The sequence below is a fragment of the Lepus europaeus genome, unplaced genomic scaffold, assembly GCF_033115175.1.
Source record: "Lepus europaeus isolate LE1 unplaced genomic scaffold, mLepTim1.pri SCAFFOLD_28, whole genome shotgun sequence".
In the NCBI taxonomy this organism is placed as follows: Eukaryota; Metazoa; Chordata; class Mammalia; order Lagomorpha; family Leporidae; genus Lepus; species Lepus europaeus.
Window position 1 is genome coordinate 762903 of NW_026909158.1, and position 17463 is coordinate 780365.

A 17463-nucleotide genomic window follows, 5' to 3' on the forward strand; every position below is an offset into this window, starting at 1 on the left:
TAATATTAGGAATACAGATACACAGAGGCTTTAGCATTATCTGGGATTGAATTAGCCAAAACAAAACCGGATATTTCCGTTTTCATCCAGTCATATCCGCACAAACTGTTGTGGACTTCCCATGCAGTGGACCGTGAAAATCACAGTAAAAATGGTTTTGGAGAAAAGCAAAGTCTTTTCATTAGGCAAGTGCACAAAATGTCATCTATACAAACAGAAATATCATGTTTGTTTGCCGCAGTTCCTCTAGCTTTCTCCCTAGAAAGTACGAATGTGTAGAGATGCTGTCTCCATGTGGAACCAATTAGTGTTCCAAGCAGAAAATTAAACGTTCCCTGATAAAAACATTCAAAACAATAAAGACCATCGATAATATCAAGAACAAGCAAACACAGAGACTTTCAAAATATTTTGGATTGAGTTAGCCAAAACACAATCAGATATTTCTATTTTCATCCAGTCATATCCGGACAATCTGGAGCTGAATTCATATGCAATGGACCGAGAAAATCACAGTAAAAATGGTTTTGGAGAACAGCAAAGCCTTTTCGTTAGGCAACTGCATAAAATGTCATCGATACAAACAGAAATATCATGTTTGTTTGCCGCAGTTGCTCTACCTTTCTCCGTAGAAAATGCGAATATGTAGAGCTGGTGTCTCCATGTGGATCCAATTAGTTTTCGAAGCACAAAACTTAATAATCCCTGATAAAAAATATTCAAAACAATAAACTCCGTGGATAATATTAGGAATACAGATACACAGAGGCTTTAGCATTATCTGGGATTGAGATAGCCAAAACAAAACCGGATATTTCCGGTTTCATCCAGTCATATCCGGACAAACTGTTGTGGACTTCCTATGCAATGGACCGAGAAAATAACAGTAAAAATGGTTTTGGAGAAAAGCAAATCTTTTCGTTAGGCAAGTGCACAAAATGTCATCTATACAAACAGAAATATCATGTTTGTTTGCCACAGTTCCTCTAGCTTTCTCCCTAGAAAGTACGAATGTGTAGAGCTGCTATCTCCATGCGGTACCAATTAGTGATTCCAAGCACAAAATTAAATGTTCCCTTATAAGAACATTAAAAACAATAAAGACCATCGATAATATCCTGAACAAACAAACACAGAGCCTTCACAATATTTCAATGAGTTAGCCAAAACACAATCGGATATTTCTATTTTCATCCAGTCATATCCGGACAATCTGGTGTGGAATTCGTATGCAATGGACCAAGAAAATCACAGTAAAAATGGTTTTGGGGAAAAGCAAGTCTTTTCATTAGGCAAGTGCATAAAATGTCATCGATACAAACAGAAATATCATGTTTGTTTGCCGCAGTTCCTCTAGCTTTCTCCCTAGAAAATACGAATGAGTAGAGCTGGTGCACCCATGATGAACCAATTAGTGTTCCAACGGTACAAAATTAAATGTTCCCTTATAAAAACATTCAAAACAATAAAGTCCATCAATAATATCCAGAAAACTCAAACACAGAGGCTTTCACAATATTTCGAATTGAGTTAGCCAAAACAAAACCGGACATTTCTGGTTTCCTCCAGTCATATCCGGACATAGTGGTGTGGAATTCATATGCAATGGACCGAGAAAATCACAGTAAAAATGGTTTCAGAGAAAAGGAAAGACTTTTCGATAGGCAAGTGCATAAAATGTCATCTATACAAACAGAAATATCATGTTTGTTTGCCGCAGTTATTCTAGCTTTCTCCCTAGAAAATACGAATGTGCAGCGCTGGTATCTCCATGTGGAACCAATTAGTGTTTCCAAGCACAAAATTAAATGTTCCCTGATAAAAAAAACATTCAAAACAATAAAGTCCATCGATAATATCCAGAAAACACAAACACAGAGGCTTTCAAAATATTTCTGATTGAGTTAGCTAAAACACAACCGGATATTTCCGGTTTCATCCAGTCATATCCGGACAATCTGGTGTGGAATTCATATGCAATGTTCCGAGAAAATCACAATAAAAATGGTTTTGGAGAAAAGCAACGTATTTTCGTTAGGCAAGTGCATAAAATGTCATATATACAATCAGAAATATCATGTTTGTTTTCGCAATTCCTCCAGCTTTCTTCCTAGAAAATAATAATACGTAGAGCTGGTGTCTCCATGTGAAACCAATACTGTATCCAAGCCCAAAATAAAATGTTCACTGATAAAAACTTTCAAAACAATAAAGTCCATTGATAATATCCAGAAAACACAAACACAGAGGCTGGAGCAATATTCCGGATTGAGTTAGCCAAAACACAACCGGATATTTCCGGTTTCATCCACTCATATCCGGACAAACTGGTGTGGAATTGGTATGCAATGGATCAAGAAAATCACAGTACAAATGGTTTTGGAGAAAAGCAAAGACTTTTCGTTAGGTAAGTGCATAAAATGTCATCTAAACAAACAGAAATATCATGTTTGTTTGCCGCAGTTCCTCTAGCTTTCTCCCTAGAAAATACAAATATTTAGAGCTGGTGTCTCCATGAGGAACCAATTAGTGTTTCGCAGCACAAAATTCAATGTTCCCTGATAAAAAACATTCAAAACAATAAAGTCTGTGGATAATATCAGGAGTACACAAACACAGAGGCTGTAGCAATATCTGGGATTGAGTTAGTCAAAACAAAACTGGATATTGCTGGTTTCATCCAGTCATATCCAGACAAACTGCTGTGGAATTCGTATGCAATGGACTGAGAAAATCACAGTAAAAATGGTTTTGGAGAAAAGCAAAGTTTCTTCATTAGGCAAGTTGATAAAATACCATCAATAGAAACAGAAATATCATGTTTGTTTGCCGCAGTTCCTCTAGCTTTCTCCCAAGAAAATACGAATATGTAGAGCTGGTGTCCCCATGATGAACCAATTAGTGTTTCTACGGTACAAAATTAAATGTTCCCTGATAAAAACATTCAAAACAATAAAGTCCATTGATAATATCCAGAAAACACAAACACAGAGGCTGTTGTAATATCTGTGATTGAGTTAGCCAAAACAAAACCTGATATTTTCGGTTCCATCCAGTCCTAGCCGGATATAGTGTTGTGGAATTCATATGCAATCGACCGAGAAAATCACAGTAAAATGGTTTTGGAGAAAAGCAAAGTCTTTCCGTTAGGCAAGTGCATTAAATGTCATCTATACAAACAGAAATATCATGTTTGTTTGCCGCAGTTCCTGTACCTTTCTCCATGAAAATACGAATATGTAGCGCTGGTGTCTCCATGTGGAACCAATTACTGTATCCAAGCTCAAAATAAAATGTTCCCCAATAAAAAACTTTCAAAACAATAAAGTCCATTGATAATATACAAAAAACACAAACACAGAGGCTGTAGCAATATCTGGGATTGAGTTAGCTAAAACAAAACCTGATATTTCCGGTTTCATCCAGTCATATCCGGACAAACTGCTTTGGAATTAGTATGCAACGGACCAAGAAAATCACAGTAAATATGTTTTTGGTGAAAAGCAAAGTTTTCTCGTTAGGAAAGTGCATAAAATGTCATCTAGACGAACAGAACTATCATGCTTGTTTGCTGCAGTTCCTCTAGCTTTCTCCCAAGAAAATAGGAATGTGTAGAGCTGGTGCCCCATGATGAACCAATTTGTGTTTCAACGGTACAAAATTAAATGTTCCCTGATAAAAAACATTCAAACAATAAAGTCCGTGGGTAATATCCGGAAAACACAAAACAAATGCTGTAGCAATATCTGGGATTGACTTAGCCAAAATAATACTGGATATTTCTGGCTTTATCCAATCATATCCGGAGAAACTCCTGTGGAATCCGTATGCAATGGACCGAAAAATCACAGTAAAAATGGTTTTGGAGAAAAGCAAAGTCTTTTCTTTAGGCAAGTGCAGAGAATGTCATCTATACAAACAGAAATATCATGTTTGTTTGCCGCAGTTCCTCTAGCTTTCTCCCTAGAAATTACAAATGTGCAGAGCTGGTGTTTCCATGTGGAACCAATTACTGTATCCAAGCTCAAAATAAAATGTTTCCCGATAAAAAAATTTCAAAATATTAAAGTCCATTGATAATATACAGAAAACACAAACAAAGAGGCTGTAGCAATATCTGGGATTGAGTTAGCCAAAACAAAACCGAATACTTCCGGTTTCATCCAGTCATATCTGGACAAACTGGTGTGGAATTCGTATGCAATGGACCGAGAAAATCTCAGTAAAAAGGGTTTTGGAGAAAAGCGAAGTCTTTTCATTAGGCAAGTAGATAAAATATCATCCTTAAAAACAGAAATATCATGTTTGTTTACCGCAGTTCCTCTAGCTATCTCCCTAGAAATAACGAATGTGTAGAGCAGGTGTCTCCATGTGGAAACAATTAGTTTTTCCAAGAAAAGAATTAAATGTTCCCTGCTAAAAAACATTCAAAACAATAAAGTCCGTGGTTAATATGCGGAAAACACACACACAGAGTCTATAGCAAAATCTGGGATTGAATTAGCCAAAACAAAACCGGATATTTCCGGTTTCATCAAGTCATATCCGGACAAACTGGTGTGGAATTTGTATGCAAAGCAATGCACCGAAAAAATCACAGCAATATCTGTGATTGCGTTAGCCAAAACACAACCAGATATTTCTGGTTTCATCCAGTCATATCCGGACAAAGTGGTTTAGAATTCTTATGCAATGGACCGAGAAAATCACAGCACAAATAGTTTTGGAGAAAAGCAAGTCTTTTCGTTAGGCAAGTGCATAAAATGTCATCGATACAAACAGAAATATCATGTTTGTTTGCCGAAGTTCATCTAGCTATCTCCCTATAAATTACGAATGTGTAGAGCTGGTGTCTCCACGTAGAACCAATTAGTGTTTCCAAGCACAAAATTAAATGTTCCCTGAAAAAAATTATTGAAAAATATAAAGTCCACTGATAATATCAGGAATACACAAACACAGAGGCTGTAGCAATACTTCGGATTGAGTTAGCCAAAACACAGCCAGATATTTATGGTTTCATTTAGTCATATCCGGACAAATGGTGTGGAATTCGTATGCAATGGACTGAGAAAATCACAGTAAAAATGGTTTTGGAGAAAAGCAAAGTGTTTTCGTCAGTCAAGTGCATAAAATGTCATCTATACAAACAGAAATATCATCTATGTTTGCCGCAGTTCCTCTAGCTTTCTCCATATAACATACAAATGTGTAGAGCTGGTGTTCCCATGATGAACCAATTAGTGTTTCAACGGTATGAAGTTAAATGTTCCCTGATAAAAAATATTCAAAACCATAAACTCCATAGATAATATCCAGAAAACCCAAACACAGAGGTTTCACAATATTTCGGTTTGAGTTAGTCAAAACAAAACCGGATATTTCCGGTTTCATCCAGTCATATCCAGACAAACTGGTGTGGAATTCGTAAGCAGTGGACCGAGAAAATCACAGGACAAATGCTTTGGAGAAAAGCAAAGTCTTTTCATTAGGCAAGTGCATAAAATGTCATTGATACAAACAGAAATATCATGTTTCTTTGCCGCAGTTCCTCTAGCTTTCTCCCTAGAAAATATGAATGTGTAGGGCTGGTTTCTCCATGTGGAATGAATTAGGGTTTCCAAGCACAAAAAAAAAATATGTTCCCCGAAAAAAAAATATTCAAAATAATAAAGTCTGTGGATAATATCAGGAATACACAAACACAGAGTCTGTAGCAATACCTGTGATTGAGTTATCCAAAACAGAACCGGATATTTCCTGTTTCTTCCAGTCATATCTGGACAAAGTGGTGTGGAATTTGTATGAAATGGACTGAGAAAATCAAAGAAAAATGGTTTTGGAGAAAAGCAAAGTCTTTTCTTTGGCAAGTGCATAAATTGTCATCTACACAAACAGAAATATCATGTTTGTTTGCCGCAGTTCCTCTAGCTTTCTCCCTGGAAAATACGAATCTGTAGAGCTGGTGTCTCCATGTGGAACGAATTAGTGTTTCCAAGCAGAAAAAAAAAAATGTTCCCTGAAAAAAAGATTCAAAAAAATAAAGTCGGTGGATAATGTAAGGAATACACAAACACAAAGGCTGTAGCAATATCTGGGATTGAGTTAGCCAAAACACCACCAGATATTTCTGGTTTCATCCAGTCATATCCGGACAAATGGTGTGGAATTCGTATGCAATGGAACGAGAAAATCACAGTAAATATGGTTTTGGAGAAAAGCAAAGTCTTTTCGCTAGGCAACTGCAGAAAATGTCATCGTTACAAAGAGAAATATCATGTTTGTTTGCCGCAGTTCCTCTAGGTTTTCCGTAGAAAATACGAATGTGTAGAGCTGGTGTTCCGATGATGGACCAATTAGTGTTTCAAAGCAAAAAATTAAATGTTCCCTGAAAAGAAATATTGAAAATAATAAAGTCTGTGGATAATATCAGGAATACACAAAAACAGAGGCTGTATCAATATTTCAGATTGAGTTAGCAAAAACACAGCCAGATATTTCTGGTTTCATCAAGTTATATCCAGACAAACTGGTGTGGAATTCGTATGCAATGGACCGAGAAAATCACAGTAAAAATGATTTTGGAGAAAAGCAAAGTCTTTTCGTTAGGCAAGTGCATAAAATGCCATCGATACAAAGAGAAATATCATGTTTGTTTGCCGCAGTTCCTCTAGCTTTTCCGTAGAAAATATGCATGTTTAGATCTGGTGTATCCATGTAGAAACAATTAGTGTTTCCAAGCACAAAATTAAATGTTCCCTGAAAAAAAACATTCAAAACAATAAAGTCTTTGAATAATATCAGGAATATACAAACACAGAAGCTGTAGCCATATCTGGAGTTGAGTTAGCCAAAAAAAAAACGGAGATTTCCGTTTTCATCCAGTCAATCCGGACAAAGGGGTGTGGAATTCGTATGCAATGGACCGAGAAAATCACAGTAAAAATGGCTTTGGAGAAAAGCAAATTCTTTTCGTTAGGCAAGTGCATAAAATGTCATTGATACAAACAGAAATATCTTGTTTGTTTGCGGCAGTTCCTCTAGCTTTCTCACAACTCACAACTAGAGCCTAGGGAGATTACTGACGCCATGAACAGGAGTGTCAAATTGTTAAGTCAGCAACAGGAGTCACTGTGTACTTACACCCCATGCGGGATCTGTCCCTAATGTGTCGTCTAAAGCCAAGTGATGCTATGACTGGTACTGAAACAGTATTTTTATATTTGCGTTTCTGTGTGGGCGCAGACTGATGAGGTCTTTGCTAATTATATACTGAAGTGATCTTCTGTATATAAAGAGAGTGGGAAATGAAAAAAAAAAAAACAAAAAACAACCTGGTGTTAAAATGGAAATGGCATAGAAAATTAATTATTTTGAAATAAAAATTATGTAGGATCTCTGTCTTTAATGTGCTGTACATTGCTACTTAATGCTATAATTATTAATCCAATGGTAGTTTTTTCACTTGATATTGCTATATGGGCAAAATGTTGAAATATTTACCTAATATATACTAAATTGATCTTCTGTATACAAAGAGAATTGATAATGAATCTATACATGAATGGAAGGGGAAAGGGAGCGGGAGGGGGGAGGGTTGGGGGCGGGAGGGAAGTTATGGGAGGGGGGAAGCCATTGTAACCCATAAGCTATACTTTGGAAATTTATATTCATTAAATAAAAGTTTAATAAAAAAAAAAGAAAATACAAATGTGTAGAGCTGGTGTCTCCATGTGGAACCAATTACTGTATCCAAGCTGAAAATAAAATGTTCCCCGATAAAAAACATTCAAAACAATAAAGTCCGTTGATAATATCAGGAATACAGAAACACAGAGGCGGTAAAAATATCTGGGATTGAGTTAGCCAAAACAAAACCGGGGATTTCCGGTTTCATCCAGTCATATCTGGAAAAAGTGGTGTGGAATTCGTATGCAATGGACGAAGAAAATCACAGTAAAAATGGTTTTGGAGAAAAGCAAAGTCTTTTCCTTAGGCGAGTAGATAAAATGTCATCTAGACAAACAGAAATATCATGTTTGTTTGCCGCAGTTCCGCTAGCTTTCTCCCTAGAAAAAACAAATATGTAGAGCTGGTGTCTCCTTGTGGAACCAATTATAGTTTCCAAGCACAAAATGAAATGTTCCTTGATAAAAAACATTCAAAACAATAAAGTCCGTTGATAATATCCAGAAAACACAAACACAGAGGCTGTAGCAATATCTGGGATTGAGTCAGCCAAAACAAAACCGGATATTTCCGGTTTCATCCAGTCACATCCAGACAAACTGGTGTGGAATTCGTATGCAATGGACCGAGAAAATCACAGTACAAATGGTTTTGGAGAAAAGCAAAGTCTTTTCTTCGTTTAGGTGCATTAAATGTCATCTATACAAACAGAAATATCATGTTTGTTTGCCACAGTTCCTCTAGCTTTCTACCTAGAAAATACTAATATGTAGGGCTGGTGTCTCCATGTGGAACCAATTACTGTATCCAAGCTCAAAATAAAATGTTCCTCAATAAAAAACTTTCAAAACAATAAAGTCCTCGATAATATCCAGAAAACACAAACACAGAGGCTGTAGCAATATCTGGGATTGAGTTAGCCAAAACAAAACTGGATATTTCCAGTTTCATTCCGTCATATCCGGACAAACTGGAGTGCAATTCCTATGCAATGCACCGAGAAAATCACAGTTAACATGGTTTTGGAGAAAAGCAAAGACTTTTCGTTTGACAAGTGCATAAAATGTCATCTATACAAACAGAAATATCATGTTTGTTTGCCGAAGTTCATCCAGCCTTCTCCGTAGGAAATACAAATGTGTAGAGCTGGTGTCTCCATGTGGAACCAATTTGAGTTTCCTACCACAAAATTAAATGTTCCCTGATAAAAAACATTCAAAACAATAAAATCCATTGATAATATCAGGAATACAGAAACACAGAGGCGGGAACAATAACTGGGATTGAGTTAGCCAAAACAAAACCAGGGATTTCCGGTTTCATCCAGTCATATCCGGACAAAGTGATTTGGAATTCGTATGCAATGGACCGAGAAAATCACAGTAAAAATTGTTCTGGAGAAAAGCAAAGAGATTTCGTTAGGCAAGTGCATAACATGTGATCTATACAAACAGAAATATCATGTATGTTTGCCGCAGTTCCTCTGGTTTTCTCCCAAGAAAATACAAATTTTAGAGCTGGAGTCTCCTTGTGGAACCAATTAGAGTTTCCAAGCACAAAATGAAATGTTCCTTGAGAAAAAAACATTCAAAACAATAAAGTCCGTGGATAATATCAGGAAAACACAAACAAAGAGGCTGTAGCAATATCTGGGATTGAGTTAGCGAAAACAAAACCGGATATTTCCGGTTTCATCCAGTCATATCCGGACAAACTAGTGTGGAATTCGTATGCAATGGACCGAGGTAAAAACAGTCAAAATGGTTTTGGAGAAAAGCAAAGCCTTTTCATTGGGTAAGTGCATCAAATGTCATCTATAAAAACAGAAATATCATGTTTGTTTGCCGCAGTTCCTCTAGCTTTCTCCATAGAAAATACGAATGTGCAGAGCTGGTGTCTCCATGTTGAACTAATTATTGTATCCAAGCTCAAAATAAAATGTTCCCCGATAAAAAACATTCAAAACAATAAACTCCGACAATAATATGCAGAAAATACGAATATGTAGAGCTGGTGTCTCCATGTGGAACCAATTAGTTTTTCGCAGCACAAAATTAAATGTTCCCTGATAAAAAAACATCAAAACAATAAAGTCCGTGGATAATATCAGGAATACACAAAAACAGAAGCTGTAGCAATATCTGGGATTGAGTTAGCCAAATCAAAACTGGATGTGTCCGGTTTCATCCAGTCATATCCGGACAAAGTGTTGTGGAATTGATATGCAATGGATCGAGAAAATCACATAAAAATGGTTTTGGAGAATAGGAAAGTCTTTTTGTTAGGCAAGTGCATAAAATGTCATCTACACAAACAGAAATATCATGTTTTTTTGACACAGTTCCTCTAGCTTTCTCCCTAGAAAATACGAATGTGTAGAGCTAGTGTCCCCATGATGAACCAATTAGTGTTTCTACGGTAAAAATTAAATATTCTCTGATGAAAACATTCAAAACCATAAGTCCATCGATAATATCCAGAAAACACAAACACGGAGGCTGTAGCAATATCTGGGATTGAGTTAGCCAAAACAAAACCGGTTATTTCTGGTTTCATCCCGTCATATCCGGACAAACTGGTGTGGAATTCCTATGCAATGGACCGAGAAAATCACAGTTAACATGGTTTTGGAGAAAAGCAAAGTCTTTTCGTTTGACAAGTGCATAAAATGTCATCTATACAAACAGAAATATCAGGTTTGTTTGCCGCAGTTCATCTAGCTTTCTCCGTAGAAAATACAAATGTATAGAGCTGTTGTCTCCATGTGGAACCAATTAGAGTTTCCAACCACAAAATTAAATGTTCCCTGAGAAAAAACATTCAAAACAATAAAGTCCGTGGATAATATCAGGAATACACAAACACAGAAGCTGTAACAATATCTGGGATTGAGTTAGCCAAAACAAAACCGGAGATTTCCGGTTTCACCCAGTCATATCCGGACAGTGTGGAATTCATATGCAATGGCCCGAGAAAATCACAGTACAAACGGTTTTGAGAAAAGCAAAGTCTTTTCGTTAGACAAGTGCATAAAATGTCATCGATACAAATAGAAATATCTTGTTTGTTTGCCGTAGTTCCTCTAGCTTTCTCCTTAGAAAATACAAATGTGTAGAGCTGGTGTCTCCATGTGGAACCAATTACTGTATCCAAGCTGAAAATAAAATGTTCCCCGATAAAAAACATTCAAAACAATAAAGTCCGTTGATAATATCAGGAATACAGAAACACAGAGGCGGTAAAAATATCTGGGACTGAGTTAGCCAAAACAAAACCGGGGATTTCCGGTTTCATCCAGTCATATCTGGAAAAAGTGGTGTGGAATTCGTATGCAATGGACGAAGAAAATCACAGTAAAAATGGTTTTGGAGAAAAGCAAAGTCTTTTCCTTAGGCGAGTAGATAAAATGTCATCGATACAAACAGAAATATAATGTTTGTTTGTCGCAATTCTTATAGCTTTTTCCCTTGAAAATACGAATGATTAGAGCTGGTGTCTCCATGTGGAACCAATTAGAGTTTCCAAGCACAAAATGAAATGTTCCTTGAGAAAAAAACATTCAAAACAATAAAGTCCGTGGATAATATCAGGAATACACAAACAAAGAGGCTGTAGCAATATCTGGGATTGAGTTAGTGAAAACAAAACCGGATATTTCCGGTTTCATCCAGTCATATCTGGACAAACTAGTGTGAAATTCGTATGCAATGGACCGAGGTAAAAACAGTCAAAATGGTTTTGGAGAAAAGCAAAGTTTTTTGTTCGTTTAGGTGCATTAAATGTCATCTATACAAACAGAAATATCATGTTTGTTTGCCACAGTTCCTCTAGCTTTCTCCATAGAAAATAAGAATGTGCAGAGCTGGTGTCTCCATGTTGAACTAATTATTGTGTCCAAGCTCAAAATAAAATGTTCCCCGATAAAAAACATTCAAAACAATAAAGTCCGTCAATAATATCCAGAAAACACAAACACAGAGGCTGTAGCAATATCTGGGATTGAGTCAGCCAAAACAAAACTGGATATTTCAGGTTTCATCCAGTCAAATCCGGACAAAGTGGTGTGGAATTCGTATGCAATGGACCGAGAAAACCACAGTAAAAGCTTTTGGAGAAAAGCAAAGTCTTTTCATTAGGCAAGTAGACAAAATGTCATCTATACAAACAGAAATATCATGTTTGTTTGCTGCAGTTCCTCTAGCTTTCTCCCTAGAAAATAAGAATATATAGAGCTGGTGTCTCCATGTGGAACCAATTAGTTTTTCACAGCACAAAATTAAATGTTCCCCGATAAAAAACATTCAAAACAATAAAGTCCATCGATAATATCCAGAAAACACAAACACAGAGGCTGTAGCAATATCTGGGATTCAGTTAGCCAAAACAAAACCGGTTATTTCCGGTTTCATCCTGTCATATCCGGACAAACTGGTGTGGAATTCCTATGCAATGGACCGAGAAAATCACAGTTAACATGGTTTTGGAGAAAAGCAAAGTCTTTTCGTTTGACAACTGCATAAAATGTCATCTAGACAAAAAAAATATCATGCTTCTTTGCCGCAGTTCCTCTAGCTTTCTCCCTAGAAAATTCGAATGTGTAGAGCTAGTGTCTCCATGTGGAACCAATTAGTGTTTCCAAGCACAAAATTAAATGTTCCCTGATAAAAAAATTCAAAACAATAAAGTTCGTGGATAATATCAGGAATACACAAACACAGAAGCTGTAGCAATATCTGGGATTGAGTTAGCCAAAACAAAACCGCATATTTCTGGTATCATCCAGTCATATCCGGACAAACTGGTGTGGAATTCGTATGCAATGGCCCGAGAAAAAAACAGTAAAAATGTTTTTGGAGAAAAGCAAAGTCTTTTCGTTAGGCAAGTGCATAAAATGTCATCGATACAAACAGAAATATCATGTATGTTTGCAGCAGTTCCTCTAGCTTTGTGCCTAGAAAATACGAATGTGTAGAACTGGTGTCTGCATGTGGAACCAATTAGTGTTTCCAAGCACAAAATTAAATGTTCCCTGACAAAAAACTTTGAAAAAAATAAAGTCCGTGGATAATATCAGGAATACACTAACACATAGGCTGTCACAATATCTTGGATTGAGTTAGCCAACACAAAACTGGATATTTCCGGTTTTATCCAGTCATATCCAGACAAACTGTTGTGGAAATCCTATGCCATGGACCGAGAAAATCACAGTAAAAATGGTTTTTGAGAAAAGCAAAGTCTTTTCGTTAGGCAAGTGTATGAAATGTCATCTACACAAACATAAATATCATGTTTCTTTGCCGCAGTTCCTCTAGCTTTCTCCCAAGAAAATACGAATGTGTAGAGCTGGTGTTCCCAGGATGAACCAATTAGTGTTTCTATGGTACAAAATTAAATGTTCCCTGATAAAAACATTCAAAACAATAAACTCCATTGATAATATCCAAAAACACAAACATAGAGGCTGTAGCAATATTTCCGTTTGAGTTAGCCAAAACACAACCGGATATTTCTGGTTTCATCCAGTCATATCTGGAAAACGTGGTGTGGAATTCGTTTGCAATGGAACGAGAAAATCACAATAAAAATGGTTTTGGAGAAAAGCAACATATTTTCGTTAGGCAAGTGCATAAAATGTCATCTAGACAAACAGAAATATCATGCTTCTTTGCCGCAGTTCCTCTAGCTTTCTCCCTAGAAAATACGAATGTGTCGAGATGGTGTCTCCATGTGGAACCAATTAGTGTTTCCAAAAACAAAATTAAATGTTCCCTGACAAAAAACTTTGAAAAAAATAAAGTTCCTCGATAATATCAGGAAAACACAAACACAGAGGCTGTCGCAATATCTGGGATTGAGTTAGGCAACTCAAAACCGGGTATTTCCGGGTTCATGCAGTCATATCCGGACAAACTGTTGTGTAATTCCTATGCAATGGACCGAGAAAATCAAAGTAAACATGGTTTTGGAGAAAAGCAAAGTCTTTTCGTTAGGCAAGTGCATGAAATGTCATCTACACAAACATAAATATCATGTATGTTTGCCGCAGTTCCTCTAGCTTTCTCCCAAGAAAATACGAATGTGTAGAGCTGGTGTCCCCATGATGAACCTATTAGTGTTTCTACGGTACAAAATTAAATGTTCCCTGATAAAAACATTCAAAACAATAAAGTCCATTGATAATATCCAGAAAACACAAACACAGAGGTTGTTAGCAATATTTCGGATTTAGTAAGCCAAAACACAACCGGATATTTCTGGTTTCAGTCAGCATATCCGGAGAAAGTCGTGTGGAATTCATATGGAATGGACCGAGAAAATCACAGTAAAAATGTTTTGGAGAAAAGCAAAGTCTTTTCGTTAGGCAAGTGCATAAAATGTCATCGATACAAACAGAAATATCCTGTTTGTTTGCCGCAGTTCCTCTAGCTTTCTCCGTAGAAAATACAAATATGTAGAGCTGGTGTCTCCATGTGGAACCAATTAGTGTTTCCAAGCACAAAATTAAATGTTCCCTGATAGAAAACATTCAAAACAATAAAGTCCGTGGATAATATCCGGAAAACACAAACACAGAGGCTGTAGCAATATCTGGGACTGAGTTAGCCAAATCACAACTGGATATATCCGGTTTCATCCAGTCATACTGCAAAAACTGGTGTGGAATTCGTATGTAATGGACCGAGAAAATCACTGTGAAAATGGTTTTAAAGAAAAGCAAAGTGTTTTCGTTAGGCAAGTGCATAAAATGTCACATATACAAACAGAAATATCATGTTTGTTTGCCGCAGTTCCTCTAGCTTTCTCCCTACAAAATACAAATGTGTAGAGCTGGTGTCTCCATGAAGAACCAACTAGTGTGTCCCAGAACAAAATTAAATGTTCCCTGATAAAAACATTCAAAACAATAAAGTCCATCGATAATATCTGGAAAACACACACACAGAGGCTGTCGCAACATGTGGGATTGAGTTAGCCAAAACACAACCGGATATTTCTGGTTTCACCCAGTCATATCCTGACAAAGTTGTGTGGAACTCGTATGCAATGGACACAGACAATCACAGTAAAAATGGTAGTGGAGAAAAGCAAAGTGTTTCCATTTAGCAAGTGCATAAAATGTCACCTATACAAACAGAAATATCATGTTTGTTTGCCGCAGTTCATCTAGCTTTCTCCCTAGAAAATACGAATGTGTAGAGCTGGTGTCTCCATGTGGAACCAATTAGTGTTTCGAAGCACAAAATTAAATGTTCCCTGAGAAAAAACATTCAAAATAATAAAGTCTGTCCATAATATCCAGAAGACAGAAACACAGAGGCTGTCGCAACTTGTGGGATTGAGTTAGCCAAAATACAACCGGATATTTCTGGTTTCATGCAGTCATATCCGGACAAAGTGGTGTGGAATTCATATGCAATGGACCAAGAAAATCACAGTACAAATGGTTTTGGAGAAAAGCAAAGTCTTTACATTAGGCAAGTGCATAACATGTCATCTATACAAACCGAAATATCATGTTTGTTTTCCGCACTTCCTTTTTTTTCACTTTATACATGTTTAATTAGGATAGGCATAAACCAAAACAGAAAAAAAAGATAAAGTGTCACTGTCACTTTGTTTACAGGCAAGAGTCAGGAAATAGAACAAATTACCAGGAAAACATTTTTCCTAAGTAGGTAGGTTACATAATTTTAACATTCAGATGCCAAAATTAGTATTATTCTACTTAATCTACAAATGAAAAGAGGAATCAAAAGTTCATCCTGTTTCGTATAAGAAATTTTACATTAAATATATAGCGCTTTGTTTCTCAGGAAGCAGTACTGGCAATTTGGAGAAGATATTTCTGTTACGTGATGACTAGAAAATGTCAAATACAACCAAGCAGCTATGCTATAGCTCAGAAAGTACTATTAACCTCTTTTGGGCTAGTGCACATTTCAGTTTAATACAGAACTACATCTTGAGTTTTAGGAAGGCAGCAATAATTATATTTTGGCTTTTGTTCTAGAGCTTAGCATAGTTAAGGCGACAGTTGAAGCATATTAGTGAAGGTAGTTAAAATTTAATGACAATCATCATAATCTCTTATAACCTACATAAACTGTATAATGCTTACATGGAATGAAACCAGCATTACCTAATTGGTGTTTACATACATACAGAGGGAGAAAAAAACCTACCAAAGGCCATCACTCTAAATGTACTATCACGTACTTGTTAAAAATGCAAATATACCATAGAACTAAAATGACGTGAAGAGCACTACTCATTACCTAGAAGAAAGGTAACTGGTTCTCATACAAAGCTAAGCTGGCATCAATCACCCTCGTCACAATGGCTTAGAAAAGCATCAGGTTTCCAGTAGAGAAACTATTCTAGGAAAGTCAGTCAATCTTGTGAAAGTTTCACAGCTGTAAAACCAGGCTAAGACTACAACGACCGTGAAATCTGAGGAGATCAGATGAACCAGTAGATTCCCAGCCATAATGTGAGACGGGAAGGTCCTCATGCAGCATATGCTCCCTGGCTCCGGGAAAGCTTCGTGTGCATAATACAGAAGTAGTTGAGAAAGGAAACTGGAGACGCTCAGCTGTTTCCATTGTGTCCTAACTGTTAAACTTCAGGGATGGTGTGATCCATCAGGCTTTTCATAATGCTTGGCGCCATCCGTTTAATAATATGTTCAAAGATAAAAGCAGGCATGATTGTGACGGTAACTACAGTCCCAGATGTTGATAGTATGTCTGCAATTTGAGAGTCCTTCAATCCAATGACGTTCTGGCCGTTGATCTCACAGATGTTATGTTCCGTGAGAAGACCGTTTCTGGCTGCAGAACTATCTTTCACTATGGATGTTACTTTCCCATTTTTAAAGATAAAGCCAACGTTTCCAGTACTGTCCTTATGCATAGTAATTGTCCGCTCAAAAGGCCTGTCACGAATGGTCATTGTGATCTTCTCTCCAAAAGCCTGTTTGAGCACCTTGTGAGCTTTATCAGAGCTCCAGCCTGCACAGTTTTCACCATTGATCTGGAGTACCTGGTCGCCAAATCTCAAACCAACCAATGAGGCTGGAGAATTTGCCTGGACTAGCTGAACAAATATACCATTATCTATTGATTTAAGCCTGAGTCCAATTTTTCCATCTTGATCCTTACATAAAATGACTTCACGAATCCCTTGTTTAATTTCTGCTCTGCGAATCCCAACATCATTTCCAGTTACAGGAGCCACCATATAGTTCATACTGGAAGGTCTTGCTACCAACTGCCCCTGAAGTGGTGCTCCAGAGACCATCACCAGATTTGCATGTATTTCTTCTTCATTTAAACTCAGGCCCATGTATTGAGACAGTTCCGGATACAGTTTAGGATAAAGATTTCCATCTTGAGAGATGGGAGCAGAAGCTTCTGACAAAATTGCTGGGTTGGCAGGGTTTGCAGAAAAAGCAGTCTGAGCCTGAATTACTTTGTCTACCTTCAAGTCTTCAAGAGATGGATAGAGAGACATTTTTCCTGATTTATCTAGACCACAAGGACTCGCTCCCCGCTGCCACCGCCTCGAATACAGCTAGCGACTTCCGAGACCCGAGAAAAGGAGAGCAGCACGCGCGTGAGGACCGCCCACCAGGCGCATCACAGCACCGCCCCCCCTGTGTTTTCCTCACTTCCTCTAGCTTTCTCCCTAGAAAATATGAATGTGTGGAGCTGGTGTCTCCATGTGGAAGCTGTTAGTGTTTCCAAGCACAAAATTAAATGTTCCCTTAAA

General features: G+C 37.2%; 1 protein-coding gene across 1 annotated transcript; it reads right to left on the reverse strand.

Moving 5' to 3' along the window:
• Positions 1 to 16195: 16195 nt before the first annotated feature.
• LOC133754696 (syntenin-1) lies at positions 16196 to 17234 on the reverse strand. Its single transcript, XM_062185128.1, has one exon. The coding sequence runs from the start codon at positions 17203 to 17205 to the stop codon at positions 16309 to 16311; it is 897 nt and encodes a 298-aa protein (XP_062041112.1). The 5' UTR covers positions 17206 to 17234; the 3' UTR covers positions 16196 to 16308.
• Between the last annotated feature and the right edge of the window lie 229 nt (positions 17235 to 17463).